The sequence below is a fragment of the Panthera tigris genome, chromosome E2, assembly GCF_018350195.1.
Source record: "Panthera tigris isolate Pti1 chromosome E2, P.tigris_Pti1_mat1.1, whole genome shotgun sequence".
Taxonomy (NCBI): domain Eukaryota; kingdom Metazoa; phylum Chordata; class Mammalia; order Carnivora; family Felidae; genus Panthera; species Panthera tigris.
Window position 1 is genome coordinate 42,734,652 of NC_056674.1, and position 19,994 is coordinate 42,754,645.

Consider the following 19,994-nt stretch of genomic DNA (forward strand, 5'->3'; position numbering starts at 1 on the left):
TCACAGCCATCTAGACTGTGGGTCCACCTGCTTCCCAGTCACCTCTCCTAGATGTCTCATGGGTATCTAGATGCAACACATCCCTGTATGCCCTCTTTGTCTTTGCCACAAATCTGTTCTTCCCCCTCAGACCCTCCCAAGGGCACCACTATCTTCTCAGTCTCCTGGTCCTTGCCCATTTAACCCAGTCAGTCCCCAAGACCAAGCCATCCTCCCTCTGAAACATGGCCAGTGTCCATTCTTCCCACTCTACTCCAGCCCAGACCACCAGCATCTTCCTTGCTGATTCTGCCCCAACCTCCTGTCTAACATCTGCCTGCCTACTTCTAGTCCATTCTACTCCCGGTTTCCAGGTTTATCACTCTTTCTCCTTATTTTTTTTTAAAGATTTTATTTTTAAGTAATCTCTACACCCAACATGGGGCTCAAATTTGTAACCCCGAGATCAAGAGTTGCACACTCTACTGACTAAGCCAGCCAGGCATCCCCTTTCTCTTTATTTGGTTAAAGTGTGTGGTAGTCTGAACAATGGCTTTTCAAAGATGTCCACATCCTAATCTCTGAAAACCTATGAGTATGTTACCTTACAAAGCAAAAGGGACTTTGATCAAAATAAGGAGCTTGAAATGGGGGTGATTAGGGCACCTGGGTGTCTCAGTCCATTAAGCGTCTGACTCTTGATTTCAGCAGAGGTCATGATTTCATGGTTCATGGGATCGAGCCCCGTGTCCAGTTGTGCACTCTCAGCACAAAGCCTGCTTGGGATTCTCTCTCTCCCTGTCTCTCTGCCCCTCCCCCCACTGGCTCTCTCCCTCCCTCCCTCTCTCTCCCTTTCTCTCTCTCTCAAAATAAATAAATTAATTTTTTAAAAAAAGAAATGAGCGAGATTATCCTGGATTATCAAGATAGGCTCAGTGTAATCACAGGGCCTTTATAAGAGGAAGGCCAAAGGGTCAGAATGGAAGAAGGTGACATGATGATGAAAGCAGAGGTTAAAGAGATATGACAACACTGCACTACTGGCTTTGAAGGTGGAGGAAGAAGCCATGAGCTGAGGAATGCAGGAGTCCTCTAGAAGATACAAAAGGCAAGGAAACTGATTTTTCCATAGAACCTCCAGAAGAAACCAGCCTGCTGACTCCTTGACTTTAGCCCCTTGAGACCCATTTCAAACTTCTAGAAATAGATTAAAAATTCGTGTTGTTTTTAATGTGTGTTGTGGTAATAGGTTATTGCAGCAACAGGAAACTAATATAGTGGGTTTCAAGTAGGGTTAAACATACATAAACAAATTAAAGCTGGTTTTATCTGAAACAAAAATCCAGGTGACAGCTCAGATTCCCTCAATGTCTGTGATTGAGTGATTCCAGGTCAGGCTGTCTGAGAAAAGGACACCCTCTGGCCAAATCTGCTTTTTAAAAGCACAGGTAGTTTGATCATGTTCTTCCTGAGTCTGTCAACATAGTGTGGTCCCCAGTCCAGAACCTGACACTGCCTAGGGCATCACCTAGTGAAGAAAGCAACATGTTGCCTGCTCCCAGGGCCGGCACATGGCAGAGAAATTTTCTCAACATGAAAACACCATCTTATCAGTTGCCTGTGTAAGACACTTCCAGGGCTCCCTTTTGCCTTTGGGATGAACTTAAACACCAAAGCATGGCTTCCAAGGACCTGCTTGGCAGGCTCGTATCCACCTCCTCATCCCTGCCCTCTCTGAGGATTATGCAGCTCCAGGAACCCACAGCCTTTGCTGCCACCCCCAGGGCTTTTCCCACAGGGTTCCCTTTGCTTGGAGTGTTGTTCCAGCTCCTCCTGCCCCCTTTGGCCAACTTCTATGAAACGTGAGGCACATTTTTCTGGGACAGAAGTCACCCCCTCAGGCAGGACTTGTTCCTGCCCAGAGCGGGTGCCCCTGACCCGCGAGGCAGGTCTGCCCAGGGTGGAAGAGCCCAGGCCAGGGGGAGAAGAGGCCCCACTGTGATTTTAAGGGCTTGCACACATGTGTGTGGGGATTCCAAACTGGTTTACATGACTCCTAGAACCGTTGCCAGAAGAGACCTCTGGAGTGGGGAAAAAGCAGTTCACTTCCGCCCTATGCTGAACCAGCACCCCAGCCTTAATTAGACCCATTGTATGCATGGGCTCCCTGACACTTGCCACTTGTCCCAGGGCAGATCACTAGTTGCCAGGTTTCAATCCCAGCTCTGCCAGTCACCAGTTGAGCAAATTCAACCTCTGTGGCTCTCAATTTGCTCCTTTGTGAAATGAGGGTAACAATAACTACTACATGAGGATGATAAAGGCTGAAAATGTGCTCAGACTCCTAAAGCACACAAGTTGGTAGTAGACATTGATACATATAATCTCGACCTTGTCTTTCCACCAGGAAATGATGCTATCCATTTTATCAACTAATGAAATTAAATTTTAATTGTGAAACTAGCCTGGGTGGGATGTGGTCAGCCACGGCTCTTGTTCTCTGGGTTCACTTTGTCTGGGTCACAGTACCCTTTCCAATGGACACTTGGATGAGTTGGCCCATTCCACTTGGCTTGTCCCCATGGCCACCAGCATTTCTTGCCCTGGCAAGCTCAGTGACCTCCTGACTGGTCTTTCTGCCTCTACTGTGGGTTCCCCACCCCCATCAGTCCATTCTCCTCACAGCTTGTGACTGTCAGAAAAAAAGGAAAAGAAAATAAAAAAAGCGCCTAACTGATTATTTTACTTCCTGCTTACAATCCTCATGACTCTCCCTGCTCCCCAGGGAGCAATATTTCCATGTACCATGAAATTAGAATCTAAACCTCCTCCTTACAGCAGCCTCCAAGACCTCCTGTGCCCCCTGGCTCCGGTTGACCTCTGTGGCCTCATGGCCTCCCTTTCCTCGAAGGACCAGGCTTGCTGTTATAGTAGGGCCTTTGCGCGGATGCTCTTGCTACCTGGAACATCACTTCTTTTGGGAAAGCTTTCTCTGGCCCTCAGAATAGAAGAGGCTGTTATTCCCATAGCACCATGGGACTCTGGCTTCTGCTATCAGTGGCTTCTTGATTGTGTAGTGATCTGATTAGGGGCTGTCTCTCCAGCTGGCCAGAGAGACCACAAGGGGAGGAACAATGTTTATCTAGTTCACCATGGCTTCCCTAGCACAGAGTCTAGAACACAGTAAGCACTCAGTAGATGTTTGATGAAGGCAGGCAGGAGGAAGGAAGGAAGAAAGGAAGGAAGGAAGGAAGGAAGGAAGGAAGGAAGGAAGGAAGGAAGGAAACCATAGTGCTTCTCATAGGAGTTCTTTTGTGAAGCCTTTTGTAAAGTAAATGATACTTGTTGAATTATTTTTGGTGTAAAAATTGACTTTCCTGTATTAATAGCCACATCCTTTCAACATAGTAAATCTATTTTTTTCCGTATCCCTTGCAAAGCCTTTTTTTTTTTTTTTCTACACTTAGGACATTTTCCTCCCATTAATTTTTCCTTGTTAAGTGGTTTTTATGACTACTTTGTGCTTTAAGAAAGAAGTACTGCTCGGTATTTAGAACATTCTCTCAGCTTCCTTGGTGAGAAGGTTTTGGCAGCTTCCCCACTGTTGACTATAACCAGTGCAGCTTGGAACACGATGTCACCCCTCCAGAACACTCTCGGACCTAGATAAAACTTATTCTGTGTCTCTACTTGGGGACAAGGTGTTTGGAAACAGCACCTTATGCAACCGAGCCGCTGCAGGGCCGTCCCTTGGAGGCAAATGTAATAAAAATCATGGTGTGTGGAAAATGTGCCCACAGAGTCCTAGGAACTAAAGCTTTTAAAGCTTCTCTGCCAGTAATTCAGCTTTTATTTTATGTTTCTTGGAAAACTGAAGGCCTGTATTTACCATATGTGTTACCAAAGATGCAGGGGAGGGTGGGGTAGTGAAAGGTATCTTGGGCTGGTAAGAATGTCTATGGCCGCCTGGTCAAAGCTCTTCTCTTTGCAGCTGACCTCCACTCGGCCCTGCCTGTGCTCCCCAGGGAGGGATATTTCCATCCATCACGAAATCTATCTCTTTGCTCGCTCACTTCTATGGGGAATGGTATATGCGAGCAAAGTTGTTGGCTGTTGTTACTTTATTTCAGAAATGTGCAGGCCTGAGACACCTGAATTTTTCCTCGAATACTTGAAAGCAAATTATGTGCCGGAACCTCTCAGGCCTGTTCCCAGCGGAATTTCCTTTGAGTGTTCATATCTTGAAACCTTATGTAACCTGACACAATTATCTGAAAAGGCTCGGAATCTAAAAAAACAGCGTTCTGAGCTAGGAATGAAGTTTGGAGCTGGGAAAGAAGTGTTCTCCCCTGCCAGGGGACTGGGTCATACCTCACTATGACAATACCCAATTTACATTCCAAAGAAAAATGCTAAACCCCTGGCACTGTGATCAGTGGGTGTACGTGCTACATCTCTGAACAAGGAATCACTTAACGAGGTGCTCAAGGGACATGACAAAAGTCCTAGACCTGGCTGGTGGTTAAAAATATTTCGATAACCACCTTGAGCAACTGGTCTTCCTGGGATGGAAGCAAGAGTGGCTTGGGCCCTTTCAGTAGATAACTGCCTCCACTGACTCAAAAATCAGCCTATCTGGAGAGTTGGGGTCTCATGCCAGCGGTTAGCACTGCAAATGGAATATATGCGCCGGTCTGGAACCCATACTTTCACCAAGTGGTCGGTCAGGGTGATTCTGACTCTTGCCCAGCCCAAGACTCCACCCCTCCAGCCCAACCCCCAACTCTAGGAAGAAGGGGAGAGTGAGGACACAAACTCTAAATGCAGACCTAAAGTTGGGGCTCCACCGGGGGATGGCCCCGCATTCTCGAAAGCCCTTGACCCAAGAGCTTCTGTTGCCTCTCCTTTTGTTTCACTTTTAGAAATCCCAACCCTGCTCTCCATTTGCATACCAGCGGTGAGAGATCTCCAAGGAGAACAGGCACCACTCATAGGTGGTTGGCTTTTCAAGGAATTTGCTGGAGAAAATTGTAGGCAAGGCTGTGAACAAAACTCCCCTCCATCTGGTTTCAGTTTATTTAAAAAACAACACACACAGGCCTCCCCACCAGCAATCAGAAAACAGCCGCAGCTTCCCCCAGGGGGGTATTAGCCACCAGGGGTGGGGCTGAATTATATATATGCAAATAAATTAAACCAGCTAGCCAACAGCAACTAATTTTTGTATCTTTTGCAGTTGTTCTGCCAAAAAACAAACAAACAAACAAAAAAGGGCCTAAATCAGGGGTGATAGAAGCTGTAAAGAAGCAAGTTCCAGAATTAGTTTTAACAACTTGCCTTAATTCTACCATTGGGAGACATGTTTCTAATACAAAAGCAAATAAAAAAAGGTTGTTAGTCTTCCACCTGGGTATTGCCAACCCCCTATGCTTAAGGCCAGGGGGGCAGTGTGACTGGATGGTTAGGAGTATAGAGTTTGGATGGCTGTGTGACCTATGGCATGTCATTTAATCTCTCTGAGCTTTGTTTCCTTATGTATGGGAAGGGGATAATGATAGTACCTGCTTCACAGGGATGATGTGAGCATAGTAAATAAAATAAAGGACAAGCAAACCAAACACAAAAACTGGCATACACAAACACAAACACTGGCATACACAAACACACAGTAAATATGACAGAGGATTATGAATAACTCAAAGCCACACTGCAGGATCCAAGACAGCCAGTTTCACCTGGAGTCAGCCAAGCTCTCCTGGCAAATGTTCTCAAGTGGGGCTTGCCTTTCCTCCGGAGCTGGTCCAGAAAACCCTTCGGAGCACATTCTCTTAGTGTCTCCCAAACTCGAGGGCCCTAATCCCCAAATATCTTCCTTCAATCCTGGAGACAAAAGGAAAGAAGTTCAGAGGAGGGTGCATGACAGTCTGGAAATACAAGTGATGCCACTGGCTTCCCTGCCTCATCATTCCCCCTCCCTGATAACCAAAGGGCCTGATTTCCAGTTGCACAGCCTAGATGGGGTACCTCTGAAAATAGGGGGATTTCACTTCATGCCCAGGGCATGCAGAGGTGAATCAGCAATCTCCTGGGCTCCCATGCCACGTGAGTGATGTGCTGGAGACCACAAGCATCCAGCTGCCTCTGGGCTTAGCCCTTGCAAGTCCATGAGCATCTTGGGCCCGGTTTGCCCCAAGCAGACCTCTGCTTCTGTCTCTTGTCTTGATGCAGCAATAGGACTCCCAGCCTCCACTCTTCCCCCATCCCCAAATCCATTTCCTGGCCAATTGGGACAGGGATCTCATTTGCTCAAGACCATTCCCAGCTCTCCTTTGCCCTCAGAATGAACTGTAAGAGGCCACATGTGGCAAACGTGGTCCTGCATTAGCACAGTTCTCAAGATCGGAGACTTTGGACTCAAGTAGGCTGAGTCTGAATCTAGGGAATGGTCTAAGATTCAAACTCAAGTGTACCTGAGTTTAAGACCTTGAACAATTTTCTGAGTGTCTGGAAGTCTCAATTTCCTTGAATATAAAAGAATAATGATGATATCTACTACAAAGGGCTATTGTGAGGCCTCTGTATGCAACCTAGGGAGGCCAGTGCATGGAATGAAGACTCAGGATGAGAAAGGGAAGGAGTGGCTGCCAGAACTACGGAAGATGGTGACACCAGCTTTGGATAAAGGCCAAGTGTAAGGAGCCTACAGGTGTTCAGGGGAGGCATCCAGGGGTAGCTGGACACACAGGCCTGGAGTCATGAGCAAGAACTTGGCCAGAAAGGAGGGTGGGAGTCACTAGCATGTGAGTAGGAAGCTGAACTCATGAGGCAGGGATGGGGAGAACCTGAGCATGAGGTCTCCACAGCCAGAGGCTTATCCACAAGGAAGAGTAGCTCAAGAAAGAGACCAAGAAGGAGAGCCAGAGAGGTAGGAGGAAACCCAACAGCAGTAGTTTCATGGCTGCCAGAAGGAGAAAGGGCTTGGAGCAGTGAGGAATGACCAGCAGGGCAGAGGCTTCGAGGAAGCCAAGTTAACTATAGCAGATGTGTGTTTAAGGTTTTTGGGGACTAGGATGTCATTCTCTGGTGACCTTTGGCGAGGTTGGGAGGGGGAGATGATGCAGAGCTAGAGTGGGGAGTGGAGGCAGGGAGTGGAGATGGTGATTGTAGGCTATTTTAGAGAAATGTAGCTGAGAAGAGGGCAGCACAAGAACAGTGCTGGAGGAAAGTGGTACCAGATTAAGGTGGAAGAAGTTCTCCATTGTGGCTCCCAGTGGGAGAGGCCAGTGGTTGTTATGACACCCAGGGGACACAGCACAGGGCCTAGCACACAGTAGAAACTCAATAAAAGTTTGTTATCTTTGAGGATGGGGAGGGATGGGGTCTGGGGCCCGGTGGGGGTACTGGCCATTGGCAGGGAGAGGGGCTCCACCGCCCTTGTGCTGGGAGGATGGCGGTGCAGTGCCAGGAGGGAGCAATGCACCAGGCAGGGCCTCCTTGGGACTTTGCTGCCTCTGAGCTGCACCACCGAGGGAGGAAGAGGTAACAATGGAGTCTTGGCTCCAGGAGCTCCAGTGTATTCAGGGGACAGAGGTTGAACTCTTGGTGACTGCTGCTCGGCACCGGGCACCAGCTTCTGTTCCTCCCATCCTCAGATCCAGCAGTCACCTTCACTCTACCACCCTCAGAGCCGCGCCCTCCTGGAAAAGCCAGCAGATGGTGCCGGTGAGCTGCCAGACTCAGCTTGAGCCGACTGGAGCTAGCCTGCCAGCCACCCCCCTCCCCAACCCCTGACCCTCTAGCACCAGGGGCAATCTAAGGGTTTGGCTCACCAGGTTTCTGACCAAGGTGGGGGGAGGGAGGCGTCAGACTCAGGACTAAGAGAGACTATGGGCTAAGGGCTTAGGGGTGGGGTGGCTCAGGGGCTCTGAACTTCTGGTTGCCCTTCATTCCTCTGCCCCTGCCAGGCCCTGCCTTATCTACTGGGGCTCCTGCCCTCTGCCCCCCCCTTCCCTTCTCTTCCCTGGAGGCCCCTACCAGCCCAGACTCCTGGTTCTGGCAGAAGCTGGTTCTCTGCCCCTGGGCAGGCACAAGCTGGCACTAGGCCTCAGACAGGGTTGGGCCAGCCCCTCCCAGTCATGACTGCCTGAACCACCTTCTTTCTACTTCTAGAATGTCTCCACCTGATGAGGGGTAAGGGTTCAGCTGCTGAGGAGGCTGCAGGGGGCTGCACCATAGATCCTAGGAAGGAAGCCTGGCCTTGGAAGTAGGATGAATTGGGGTGGGGTGGATGGGCACATATAAAAGCATGGCAGATCATTCTGTTCCAAAAGACCCAAATCACATAAGACTGATGGGTCTGTCCAAGGTGGCAGAGCATCCCAGAAGATAAACCGGAAACACCTCTCCCCATCCCAGCCATCCTGTACCATGCAGCCAAAGGCAATTCCCTTATACCCCCTCTAAGCAAGTCTTTCTCCTCATCATAGCCTTCCCAGTGAGCCAGAATCCTTCATGTTTCCTTCCCGGGACAGTGTAGGATCCTGCTTTTCAGTTTCTGTTCTCACCTTGCTGTCCCACTTCCACTTCCCCTACTTTCAATTCCTCTTTGGGCAAGTGCTGGTACTACCTGCATGGGCTTAACCTTGAAGACTGCCTGGGACCCCCTGCCCCATCTCCTCCTCTACACCCCCTCCCCAGCTCCAAAGGGAAGCCCTTAATTTGAAAAACCATAACCAGACTTTCAGTAGAGTGCCAGAGTTGTGTGTGTGTGTGTGTGTGTGTGGTAGAGGTGGGGGGGAGGGGTTGTCCCATGAATCCACAGTCTACAGATCAGGTCAGGAAGCCAGGCCAAGGATGCTGTGTCTACCTGTGAGCCTGGGCCATAGATTTGGGACAATAGGAGTCAGCACATTTTGGAAAAGGAATGTTTCCCTGACTTTCCAAAGGATGACCCAGACTGAGGGAGAGTCACCAGAAGCATACACAACACACACAAATGTACTCACATGCACATACAGGGTCATGGCACGGGACATGGACACAAGTGTACACAAATACAGGCACACAAGGTCATGTACTCAAGGTAGGCACATCCTCTCCAGGTAAGTCCTGCCTCCTAGGGCCAGGGCTAGCCTGCCATCTGTGCTTATAAGAGGGCACAGAAGTGGCTCTGGGCAATTGAGTCCTCCACCCAGAGCCTCTCCTCTTAAGTGGCTCCCAGCCCCCTCCCTAAGACCCCCCTGGCCCACCAGGGAGCCACGCCTGGGTGGCAGAGAAGGTTTTGGAGGAGGCATTGCCTCAAAGCCCTGGCACAGAGCCTGAGCACCTAAGATAGAGAATGGGCACAGGGCTGGGGGGATCCATGACCTCCCAGGACCTAGTGCAGGCATAGATGAGGCACTGGGCAAAGTCCAAAGGCCCACAGGAAGCAGGGACTCCTTCTGCCATGAGCTGCACCTACTGCCCTCAGAATAGGGCCTGGGAGCCAGGTGCTGGCACCAACTCCTAGTGCCTGGCAGAGCCCTAGCTTGGATGCCAAACACAGGGTGCCAGACACGGGGGTGGGCAGGATGGGGGGCCGCTGGGCCACACACAAACACAGATCTTCATACATACAGGTAGGGAAATGCACCCACATTCACAGCACTTATTTTATAACCTGGGGAATCATGGGAGTAGGGCAGGGAATTACTTTGTCCTAGAGGCTGCCCTTACTGACTCCCCAGGTGTCCCCATTGGCCTGGTCCTAGAAGTACCAGTCGGAGGGTGGGCTGGAGGTAATGCGAAGCCTAGACACTTTCTGTGAGCCCCATCCCCCGCAACACACACACAAACGCACACACACCTGCACTCCCACACACGTACACTTGTGTGGCAGGAGGAGGTGGGGTTGGTGCATCCCCAGGACTGGGCCCTGAAGGAAAGGGGGAAGGCGGGGCAGAGACTCCCTAGAACCCGGGCAGTCATCTTGCTCCCTCCAGCCCCCGCAGCAAGCCGGTTTTGTGGCCGCCGCCAGCTTAGGTGTGAGCGCGCGTCAGGGCGTGTGTGTGCGCGTGGGACCTGCGGCCGCGCATGGCGTGGGAGTGCGGCGCGTGTGCCCGCGGCGGCTGCGGCGGCCGGGTAAGGGCGGTCTGTTTCCCCGCGGGGTTCCGGCAGGCCCGGAGGTCGCGGCGGTGCTGTCAGTGTGAGAAGCTGAGGGAAGTTGTGCTTGTCCTCAGGTGTCCTGAGCAAGTGTGAGCTGGGTGTGCTCACCTGGGAGCGGCGGCTCAACTGCTCTCGCAGCGTGGGGGTGGGGGTGGGCGCAGGGGCGAGCAGATGCAAAGCACTAGGGCTACACAGACTGGCCTGGTTCCCGGCACGGTCCGCGGCAAGGCGGCTCCCTCTCTAGCAGCAACTTCGGGACTTTGTTCCGGCTTCTTAGAAAGCAGATCTGGCCGCGGGGGCGGGGCGGAGCGGGGGAGGGGGGGCACCTGCCCGCAGGAGGGTGCGGGGTGCGAAGTGGAGGGAAGCCCCGCCCCTGCCCCGCCTCCGCCCCGCCCTCTCCCCGCCCCCGGGGCTCTTTATAAGCTCTGCCCGAGGGCGAACAGAGAAAGCGAGTATCCCTTCCGCCCCTGGCTGGTGTCCTCCTGCACGGCGCGCCCCTCGCTCCGGCCTCAAGTCCCTTTCCCTGCTCCCCAGCCCGGCCCCCGCCCCGCCCCGGCCCAGCCCAGCCCGGCCCGGCCGCCATGGAGCGCTGGCCTTGGCCGTCGGGCGGCGCCTGGCTGCTCGTGGCGGCCCGTGCGCTGCTGCAGCTGCTGCGCGCAGACCTGCGTCTGGGCCGCCCGCTGCTGGCGGCTCTGGCGCTGCTGGCTGCGCTCGACTGGCTGTGCCAGCGCCTGCTGCCCCCGCCGGCCGCACTCGCCGTGCTGGCCGCCGCCGGCTGGATCGCGTTGTCCCGCCTGGCGCGCCCTCCGCGCCTGCCGGTGGCCACTCGCGCGGTGCTCATCACCGGTGAGTGCGCGGAGCGCGGGGACTCCAGGCTCGAGGGCGGGACCAGACACCCAGAGGGCTCCCCTCTAGCGCGCCAAGGCAAGGCGGGACCCCCAGCACAGGAATGGGAGTGTCGGTCTCCCCTGGGTGCCGGGAGCGAGCCAAGTAGGAAGCGCAAGGCACCTCCTTAAGTCCGGGTTAACTACCTGCCGCTGTGGAGTGTTGGAGGGAAAATGAGGCCGGGAGTGGGCAGGTGCGCAGGAACAACTGCTGGCTGAGAAAGGTGGAACCTCCCGGAGTCTGAGGTTTATGCTATGCCCCTCCCCAAGAGAGCAGTCTTGGGGCAGGGGGGCAGTGCTCTGAGGGACTGAAGAGGATGGTCACCCCTTGGATTCTGCCTAACATGCCCACGTGGGACGCCTCATCTCCTCTTCCCCAGGGCCAGAGGAAGGCGCTTAGATAGGGAGTTGGGGCACCCACTCCCCCTCCCCCGCCCCGTTTGCTGGGGTCCTTGGAATCCATAAAAGCTTGAGGTCACCATAAGAGGCAGCTGGGCATTCAGCTGCCTCTTAGAATGTGCCACCCACCCCCAAACTGCTGAGGTAGCCTTCCAGATCTGCAGCCAGCACACACAATGCCACCTTCCTCCTGGTCTTCAGTGCCCAGGAAGGAGGTCGTGGAGAGCTGTACTCAGGTGCCTCTGGTTGCCTGGCAGAGTTCCCTTTGTCTGGAGCAGGGAATAAATCTGTCACCAGAAGGGAGGGGGGGCGCACTGAGACCCAGCCGGAAGCGGGGAGGGAGAGAAAGGCCAGGGGGCACTGGCTCCATTGTATGTGTGGGGGGAGGGGCAGCCTGGTCTCTCCCCCCCCAACCCCCATGGCTTTGGACAGGTTCTCAGAGCCCTGCCCTCACCACCAGAGTGGCTTCCCAGAGGTCTTGGTCCAGTAGGGGGCCCTGTATGATCACAAGGACAGACCTGGGAGAACTTCTCAGAGGAGGCCATCCTTGAGCTGGGCATGGGATGATGAGTCAAGATAGGTGAAGTGTGGAAGGTGTTTTGGATCAAAGTGTGGATGTGGGACAAAGGCTTGAGGCAACAATGAGAGTGGCCTGGGTAGGGGACAGTCAGTAACCAGCCTGGCTGCTGAGATGTGGTGTGATGTGAGGTTGTTTCCTCAAAAGGGGCCTTGAATGCCAGGCAAGAAGGTTGACTGTTGAGGTGGGGTGGGAACACCGGTGGCACTAGGGCTTTGGGTTTCAGCAAGAGGGTGGAGTTAGAGCAGGGGTCAGGTTTGATGAGTGGAACCTGAATTCAGAGTCTAGTGTGAAGTTTTAGGGGATTGAGGAAGGAAAGATACAGTGGCCTTCCTGGTCTGAAGAAGGAACTAGGTTGCGAGCTCTGCTCCCAGGGACTGGGCAGCTCCCCTCCTGCCGTCTAATTTGTGAGTTGCCTCAACAGTATCTGGGCCATCTGCTGGTAGTAGTGACTCAGTGGGCAGACTTTCCTGAGATCTCCCCTCAGGCCTTCATGCTGCTGCTGTTACTTCTCCTTGCCTTGAGCTGGAGAGTGAGGGAAGAGGAGGGATGCCTTCTGAGGCTTGGGCTCCTCCATATCTGGTTGTAAAGCCCTGCAATGGGGGAGGGGAAGAGTCCTGCCCAACCCACTCCTGCTAAGCATCAGGAGTAGACCAGCAAGCTTCCCGATGTCCAAACACTCTGCAGTTTCCTCTCTCACTACCTGACTGCAAGACAAATAAGTGACTAGGCCCTGCCTCACCTGCTAACAACAGTGTCTTCAGCCTGCCAGAGCTGCTACCCACCCCTCCTTGAGAATACCCCTGAGAACCACAGCCCAAGGCTACATCCAGAGCTCAGCCGTGGAGTCAGAGTTTGGGCTGAGTGGCTGGGTGCCATGTGTGCACATCTGCTCATGGATGGTGGCTGGGGGTCTCCTGGGAGTGAATCCCTGTGTGAATATGCAGGCAGTTTGGAAGTGTGTGTACAGGTGTCTGTGTGCAGATAAACAAGAGGGTGTGTGAGGCATGGGTGACTGTTGGGACTGTAGAGCTGAGGCTCTGGGAGGCCTCAGTTTCCCAGTGAAGGGCCCTCCAGAGTAGGGAGCTTAGGCAAGTGGACACACATGTGCTCACTGGCCTCCCCCAGCCAGGCTTGCCCTGGAAGGACTTGTCAGCCCAGCCCAGCCCAGCCCAGCCTGCCTTAGTCTGCAGGCCCCCAGCCACACAAAGCCTAGTTCACAGCCCCTGTCCCAGCTTTGTTCTCTGCCTCAGCAGAGGGGGCGGGGCTGAGGTGGGGAGGGGCTGCAGAGCCTGTCCAGAAGTGAGTGGGACCACCAGGGAGGCAGGCTCCAGAGAGCCTCCTCTCACTGGCCTCCCCCTCCCCTTGCCACCCTCAGAGCCAGGATCTGGATGGGAACAATCAAGGAAACAGGGTCTTATCAGACCCCCACTCTGGCTCTGCCTGGTGGTTCCACTCTCCACATACCAAACACAGGAAATTAAGTCTCCAAGAGTGGTAACTGACCTCAGGTCACAATTGCTGGGTGTGGGAAGAGATTCAAATGCAGGTCTGTTCTCTTCTCCATCCATCATCTTCCCTGTCCTGGGGGCAAGTGGTCTGGGGCTCAGAGAATGCCCCACTGTTGCCACTGATTGGAATTCCAAGAGTGGGGGTCAGTGGTGAGGTAGGTATGAGCCTCCAGCTTGCCTAGAGCCTGGAACAATAGTAGGGTGCTGGTGGGGAAGGGAGGTGGGGCTCAGGTTGTGATGATGGGAGCAGAGGGCTTGGGGCTTCATCCCCAGGGTTGTGGGGGCCTTGGAAAGGCTTTCAGCCGCAGAGTGATATTGTCAGTTTTGGAAAGATCCCTCTGGCTGCTGAGGTAAGAGAATGGATTCAAGGGGGCAAGATGGGACAGGACCAAAGAGGGGGCTGCTGCCTAGTCCAGGTAAGAGGAAGAAGCCCGGGCAAGGGCAGCAAGGCTGAGCAGTAATACTGCACAGGCAAGCTTAGACCTGATAGCAAAGCAAGCAGGACACCAGGACTGGTACTGGGTCTCGGGCTGACCTCCAGTAGAGTCCTGATCTTACTCTCTGCTGGCTGAATGACTTTGGGAAGCAACTTAGCATTCGTAGGTCTCAGTGTCCTCATCTGTAAAGTGGGAATCATTAAGTCATGTTTGGGGTAGCTCTGGGGGGTCAGGGAGGTGACAGCTGTAAGAGAGCTAGTGCTCAGCCAGAGGGGCAAAGCCTACAGAGATGGACCTGGGATGGGAGGGAAGGCTGCTGAAGACTGGGTATCCAGAGGCCTGGATCCTGTATGGACCCTGATGATCCTAGAGTTGTCTCAGGCTGGACTGGGCCACAGTGGGAGTTCACTGGCTGCCCTGCCCTGGCCAGGCTGTGACTCTGGTTTTGGCAAGGAGACGGCAAAGAAGCTAGACGCTATGGGCTTCACGGTGCTGGCCACCGTGTTGGAGTTGGATGGCCCTGGTGCCCTAGAGCTGCGTGCCTGCTGTTCCCCTCGCCTAAGGCTGCTGCAGCTGGACCTGACCAAGCCAGCAGACATCAGCCGAGCACTGGAGTTCACAAAGGCCCACACCACCAGCACAGGTCAGTGGGCCTAGATCCCCCAGGAGAGGGTGTGCTTGGGTGGGTGTGAATGGGCGGAGGTTTGCTGCTGGGCAGACTCAACTCTGAGCTTCCTTTCTTTGTCCCCCTTCTCTGTGCCCTCAGGCTTGTGGGGCCTGGTCAACAATGCAGGCCACAACAATGTAGTGGCCGATGTGGAGCTGTCTCCAGTGGCCACATTCCGCAGCTGCATGGAGGTGAATTTCTTCGGTGCGCTTGAACTAACCAAGGGCCTGTTGCCACTGCTGCGCCGTTCTAGGGGTCGCATTGTGACTGTGGGCAGCCCAGCAGGTGAGTGCCCTTCCCTACTGGAGTAGAAAAGGTGCTGCTGCAGAGCAGGGAGGGTTGCTGGAGCCCCTGGTCCATGCTGAGCTGCCTCCCTCCCAATCCATTCCCAGGAGACATGCCATACCCATGCTTGGCGGCCTATGGGACCTCCAAAGCGGCCATGGCACTGCTCATGGACACATTCAGCTGTGAACTTCTGCCCTGGGGGGTCAAGGTCAGCATCATCCAGCCTGGCTGCTTCAAGACAGGTGGGCATCGGGTTTGGGATACGGTGTGTGGGTGTGTTCCTATCTGGGGTGGAGTCAGGTCTAAGGAATGGGCCTGGCTCTGTCTGGAGGCAAGGATCGGTTTTGAGGTAGACTGACCTGAGTCTGGCTTTGGCTTCCCTAAGTGAACCCACCCTGACCTTGTGGCTCCTTCCTCAGAGTCTGTGCAGAATGTGGGCCAGTGGGAGCAGCGTAAACAGCTGCTGCTGGCCAGCCTGCCCCGAGAGCTGCTCCAGGCCTACGGTGAGGACTACATCGAGCACTTACATGGGCAGTTCCTGCATTCGCTGCGCCTGGCGCTGCCAGACCTCAGCCCAGTTGTAGATGCCATCACCGACGCACTGCTGGCAGCTCAGCCACGCCGCCGCTATTACCCAGGCCGTGGCCTGGGGCTCATGTACTTCATCCACTACTACCTGCCTGAGGGCCTGCGGCGCCGCTTCCTGCAGACCTTCTTCATCAATCACTGTCTGCCAAGAGCACTGCGGCCTGGCCAGCCTGGCTCTACCCCAGCCCAGGATGCAGCCCTGGACCCAGACCCAAACCCAGGCTCTTCCCCCATGACAGCCCAATGAGCAGTGCACACAGATGGCCTAGCTGCTCTAGCAGACAAGGTCCCATAAGCCCTTGGCCCTCCCCTGGGCCATTGTGACCCCCCCAAGTCTGCCCTAGAGCCTGGCCTAAAGGACCCCAGCCCTACCCACTCAGTCATTGCCCCAGGCCAGGCCTGGTGAAGCTGAGGCTTCCCAGTGAACCTCCAGGCCTTTCTTCTGCTTCATGAGCCCACACAGACCCTCCTGGGCACAAGGCTCCACCCTGTAGCTTGGAGAACCCAACTGGATGGGGAGTTTTGTGCAAGACTTAGCTGTAGCCTTTGACAGGATCCCGCAGACAGTGCCTCTGCAAACTAAGGAGTCACTGGGTGGGGTGGGGACCACCCTCAGGATTTTTTCAAGGCACCAGTGCCTCAGTGCTGCGATTCAAAGGGTAAATCCTGTTTCTTGACTGGCTCAAGAATTAGGGTCCCGACCACCCACCCCAAACCCCCCTAGCCATAGGAGGTTCCATACCCTACTTGCCTAATTGCCACCTTTTAAATAAAGACAAATTTTTATTTCTCCTAGAATGGGGGAGATGCTGTGTTTGGAGGGCATGACTGTCTGAGTGCCAGTCTGTGACTGTGTGACAGATTGGGAACTGCCTGGGGAACCCCTGGTGGTCAGCATGGGCCAAGGCTCTGGACAAAGATTCTGTGCTTCATACCTTTTCCTGTTCGTTGACTGTGGGCAGGTCATTTATCCACAGGTTTGGGTTTCAGCCTAGTGAAATGGGGGTAATGCCCTTGGACTAGGGTGCAGTGGGGCTCATTGAGGCAAACAGGGAGATCTGTGGCCCGCTAGGGCCAGCACCCAGTTCCACAGCCCTGTGTGAGCCTCCAGTGACTTCCCCCATCCTGCAGAACCTGAAAGCACAGAGAGAGGGCCAGCAAAGGAGGTAGAAAGCTTGGAGTGGGGGTGGCTTGACAAGGATGGCACCCAAAGGAGACAGACAGCCAGGCTTAGAGAGGGCAGTTTATTGTCTCAGAGGGCAGAGCTGAGGGACCGGGTGGCAGAGCTATTTCCCCTATGCCCCAGGGACACACTCTATCCTTCCCCTGGGCCTTGGCTCTGCGGGTGACCCACAGAAGGGAGAGGAGGCTCACGCTGCCCCAGGGGTTCTCAGGGAAGCACACAAAGTGACCACATGCTTCTCAGGCGTGTCAGTGGCTGTAAACATAGGGCTGAGGGGGCCTCCTTTTTTGGGGGGGGGGGGAGTTGGTCCAACCTTGGTAGGGGGAACAGGTGCCCAGCCCCTTTTCAGGCCCAAGAACCATCCCAGGGAGGGTCAGGAATACCGGCAGCCACTAGGACAATGTGCTATCCCCCAGGTCAGGCATGTGAGCTGTGGGCTTGGTCACAGCACACGCAGACACACACACTTGTGGGGAGCCTTGGGCCAGGGCGCTAGAAGATGGGGATGTAGTTGTCAATCTTGGCGCGGTGGCGCTGGGCAATGCACTCGGCAATCCATACGATGTTGCGACATTCTTGCTCCTTGAGCTTCACAAAGGCGTAGAAAACACCAAAGTGGAACTGGTTCAGGAAGGCCAACTTGTTCAGTTTCACCTATAGAGAGAGGCAGACGTGGTGTGCAGGTGGCCGTGATGGCAGAGTCAGGCCTGGGCCACCAACCCCTCCCTATGACAGGCAGGTGAGCAACCCCTCACCTCATGCTCGAAGAATCGGTCTTCCAGGGTCTTGTCTCCGGGGTTGCTGCCTGCACCCTCAAAGAGCAGCTTATACTCCTGGCCCAGAAAAGGGATGGGAAGCATGAGCACAAGGGCACTGTTGGGTGTGGGGTGGGGATGCAGATGCCAGTATGCCCGCCCATCATCCTGTGGCCAGGGCACTCACCGGGTAGTAGTCGGCCACGTTCTTGACCTGCTCATAGTCATCAGCCCGAGCCAGCTGGGCCAGACCCTCTGGGTACAGTCTCCCGCAGTGTGGAAAGAGCTTGGCACGGTCCTCCTTGGAGAGCTCTGTGCCGAAGGAGTTGATGGTGATGATGAAGGCTCGTCGGTCGGCTTCAAACTGTGGGGCCAGTACACAGGCAAGGCGAGAGGGAGGGGGAAGGAGGCAGCAGCCAGTCAGCTGGCGGGGCTTCCCCCAGGCCCAGGCTACCAGGGACTAGTGGGCAGGAAGGTGGGCAAGCACTCACCTCCAGGATGGGACACATGGCATCGGCTGTGGTCCCGCCCAGTAGGGTGCAGAACTTGTAGAAGGACTCCAGGTAGGCCTGCGCAGAGCATGGGGCTCGCTCAACTCAGGCAGGGAGCTGGGGGACTTGCCAAGCCTTCTCCTCACAGTTGCCTCTTTCCCTCCCCAGTCCCTTGCATGGTGAGTCCATACATCACACCCATCAATTGGCCAGGGAAGCCCCCATGTCAGAACCTCGGAAACATCTGCAAATTCCAACTATTAATCAGTTGGCCGGCTGCCTCACTGCACCCAGGAGCAATAGAGCAATTTCTGACCTACTGACGGCTTCATGGTGCAGTGCCCCCTACGTGCCCTTATGTCCTCATCCCGCAGAGGACCAGGCTCAGAGAGGGGGTCTGTCTGCCCCCAGCTGCTCTGCCTGCCTTTCCCCCAAACCTCCCCTCCTCAGCCTCAGAAAACTACATGTTGATGAGCTAGTGAAGGAAGGTTACTCCTGAGAGTTCATGGAAGTGGCCTGGACTGGGTGCCCTGGCCCCTCTTGGCACCCCACCTCACGGAACTCCTTCCATCCCCCAAGCAGCTCCCAGGCACCATGAAGCAGGAAGCAAATGTCAGCTCAGTTCCTGCTGAGGAATGGTTATTGCCTGCACAGACGTCAGCCCTGCAGTGCAATGGCTGGACACATGGGCTGTGGTGGGAACGAGCACTTCCTGCCCAGGCAAACTGGATCTTCTGGGCATGAGGAAAAGACAGGTCAGCCCAGTCCCTCGTTTCCTCCCAGCACTCACTCATAAAAGTGGCTAGGCACAGGCTTCCTTCCCCAAACCTCTCTGTGTCAAGAGAGGGGGGGGATGGTCTTGTGGCCCCTCTGGGGAACTCCCTTCACTCAGATCCTCCTGAGTCCCTTCTGGTGGCATGGTCACAGGGACTCTGGCTCCACAGGCTAGAGATTATTCTTCAGAGTTGGGGCTCAGGGCCAGGAGGCCTGGAAAGCTTTCAGCACCAAGGTCTGATCTCCAAGGTTCAGAGACCTTTCTACCCACCACAAGCTGACTTGGGCCACAGGCTTTGCTCCCCCAAGGGAGGAGGTGAGATGAAACCCAGGAGTCCACGAGCACAGGCATAGCCTGGCCAGCAGCACTGGGCAAGCTGTGCTCAGAAGGCCTGTGGTGACCACTGAGGTCACAGGAAACAAAAGTCTAGAACAGGTCAGAGAGGAAGAAGCCTGGAAGGGGAGAGTGGACCCCAGCATAATACATCCCCAGGAATCAGAGGGCTTGGGTGGTAGAAACAGCTGCCAATCCTACCATGGCTCACTGGTAATTCAGTCCCTCTAGGACTGTCCCCAGCCACTTTCTTCCCCATGGCCAGGCCAAGTTCCCCATGGCCTGCCCAAATCTCGAGGCCTGCCCCAGTGGGGCTTGCAGTTCCAATCTGTGGGGAAGCCACCAGCCTTCACTGAGCTATACCAATCCCTGGAAAGGCTGACCCTAGGCTCAGAGGAGATGATGGGACAGGCTCAGACTCTCTTCTGGAAGTTAGGGCAGTTGAAGAAACTGGCAAGACCTCAAAGGCTCAGGTACCAAGGTTGCCTCCCCATCCCCACCCTGTCCCCTGGAGCCTGCTAGTCCATGGCTGCTGTACCAGCTGCCTACAGTTCCTGCCTGCCAGGCGGCTGAGGGTCCATCTAATCTCCCATCTGTGGCCACTGGGCTGGGACACTGCCTGTCGAGCGGGCAGTCTTGGCATGGCGCCCTCAGCCTCGGATCAGTGTTTACGGAGCTGGTGTCCGGGCAGCCTTCGCCAGTGACTCCAGCTAGAACCAGTCAGGCCCGGTGAGGGTGTGGGTGAGGCTAGGGGGACAGCCGCACCCCTCACCCTGTCTCAGGGCAGGGAACCGGCAGCAGGCCAGTTGGGCGGGCAGGAGCACTCAGATCATGTGCGCATGCACATTCTCGGCTGATTGCCTGGCCTGCCTCCCTGTTAGCGGGGTAGATGAGAGCACGTGCTTTGCAAACAGGCTGAGCCAGGTGTGATCCCAGTGCTGCCGGAGTATAGCAAGTGGTTTCAGGCAACCCACCCTGCTTCTT

At 54.8% G+C, this 19,994-nt stretch overlaps 2 protein-coding genes across 2 annotated transcripts in view; one reads left to right on the forward strand and one right to left on the reverse strand.

The window, feature by feature from the left end:
- The first annotated feature begins 10,584 nt into the window (after positions 1–10,584).
- On the forward strand, positions 10,585–16,122 carry HSD11B2 (hydroxysteroid 11-beta dehydrogenase 2). The gene is made up of 5 exons (XM_007090397.3): positions 10,585–10,968; positions 14,361–14,573; positions 14,697–14,882; positions 14,990–15,127; positions 15,305–16,122. Exons 1-5 carry the CDS (start codon positions 10,704–10,706, stop codon positions 15,718–15,720), a joined length of 1,218 nt encoding a protein of 405 aa, XP_007090459.2. The 5' UTR covers positions 10,585–10,703; the 3' UTR covers positions 15,721–16,122.
- Positions 16,123–16,703: 581 nt separating this feature from the next.
- The window catches only part of ATP6V0D1 (ATPase H+ transporting V0 subunit d1), a 39,007-nt gene continuing 35,716 nt past the window's right edge, over positions 16,704–19,994 (reverse strand). Inside the window, exons 5-8 of the mRNA XM_007090291.3 lie at positions 17,903–17,980; positions 17,599–17,775; positions 17,412–17,489; positions 16,704–17,310 (exon numbers count right to left, since the gene is read on the reverse strand). Coding sequence (XP_007090353.1) covers positions 17,149–17,310; positions 17,412–17,489; positions 17,599–17,775; positions 17,903–17,980 — 495 coding nt within the window. The 3' untranslated portion in view covers positions 16,704–17,148. The remainder of the gene's footprint in view (positions 17,311–17,411; positions 17,490–17,598; positions 17,776–17,902; positions 17,981–19,994) is intronic.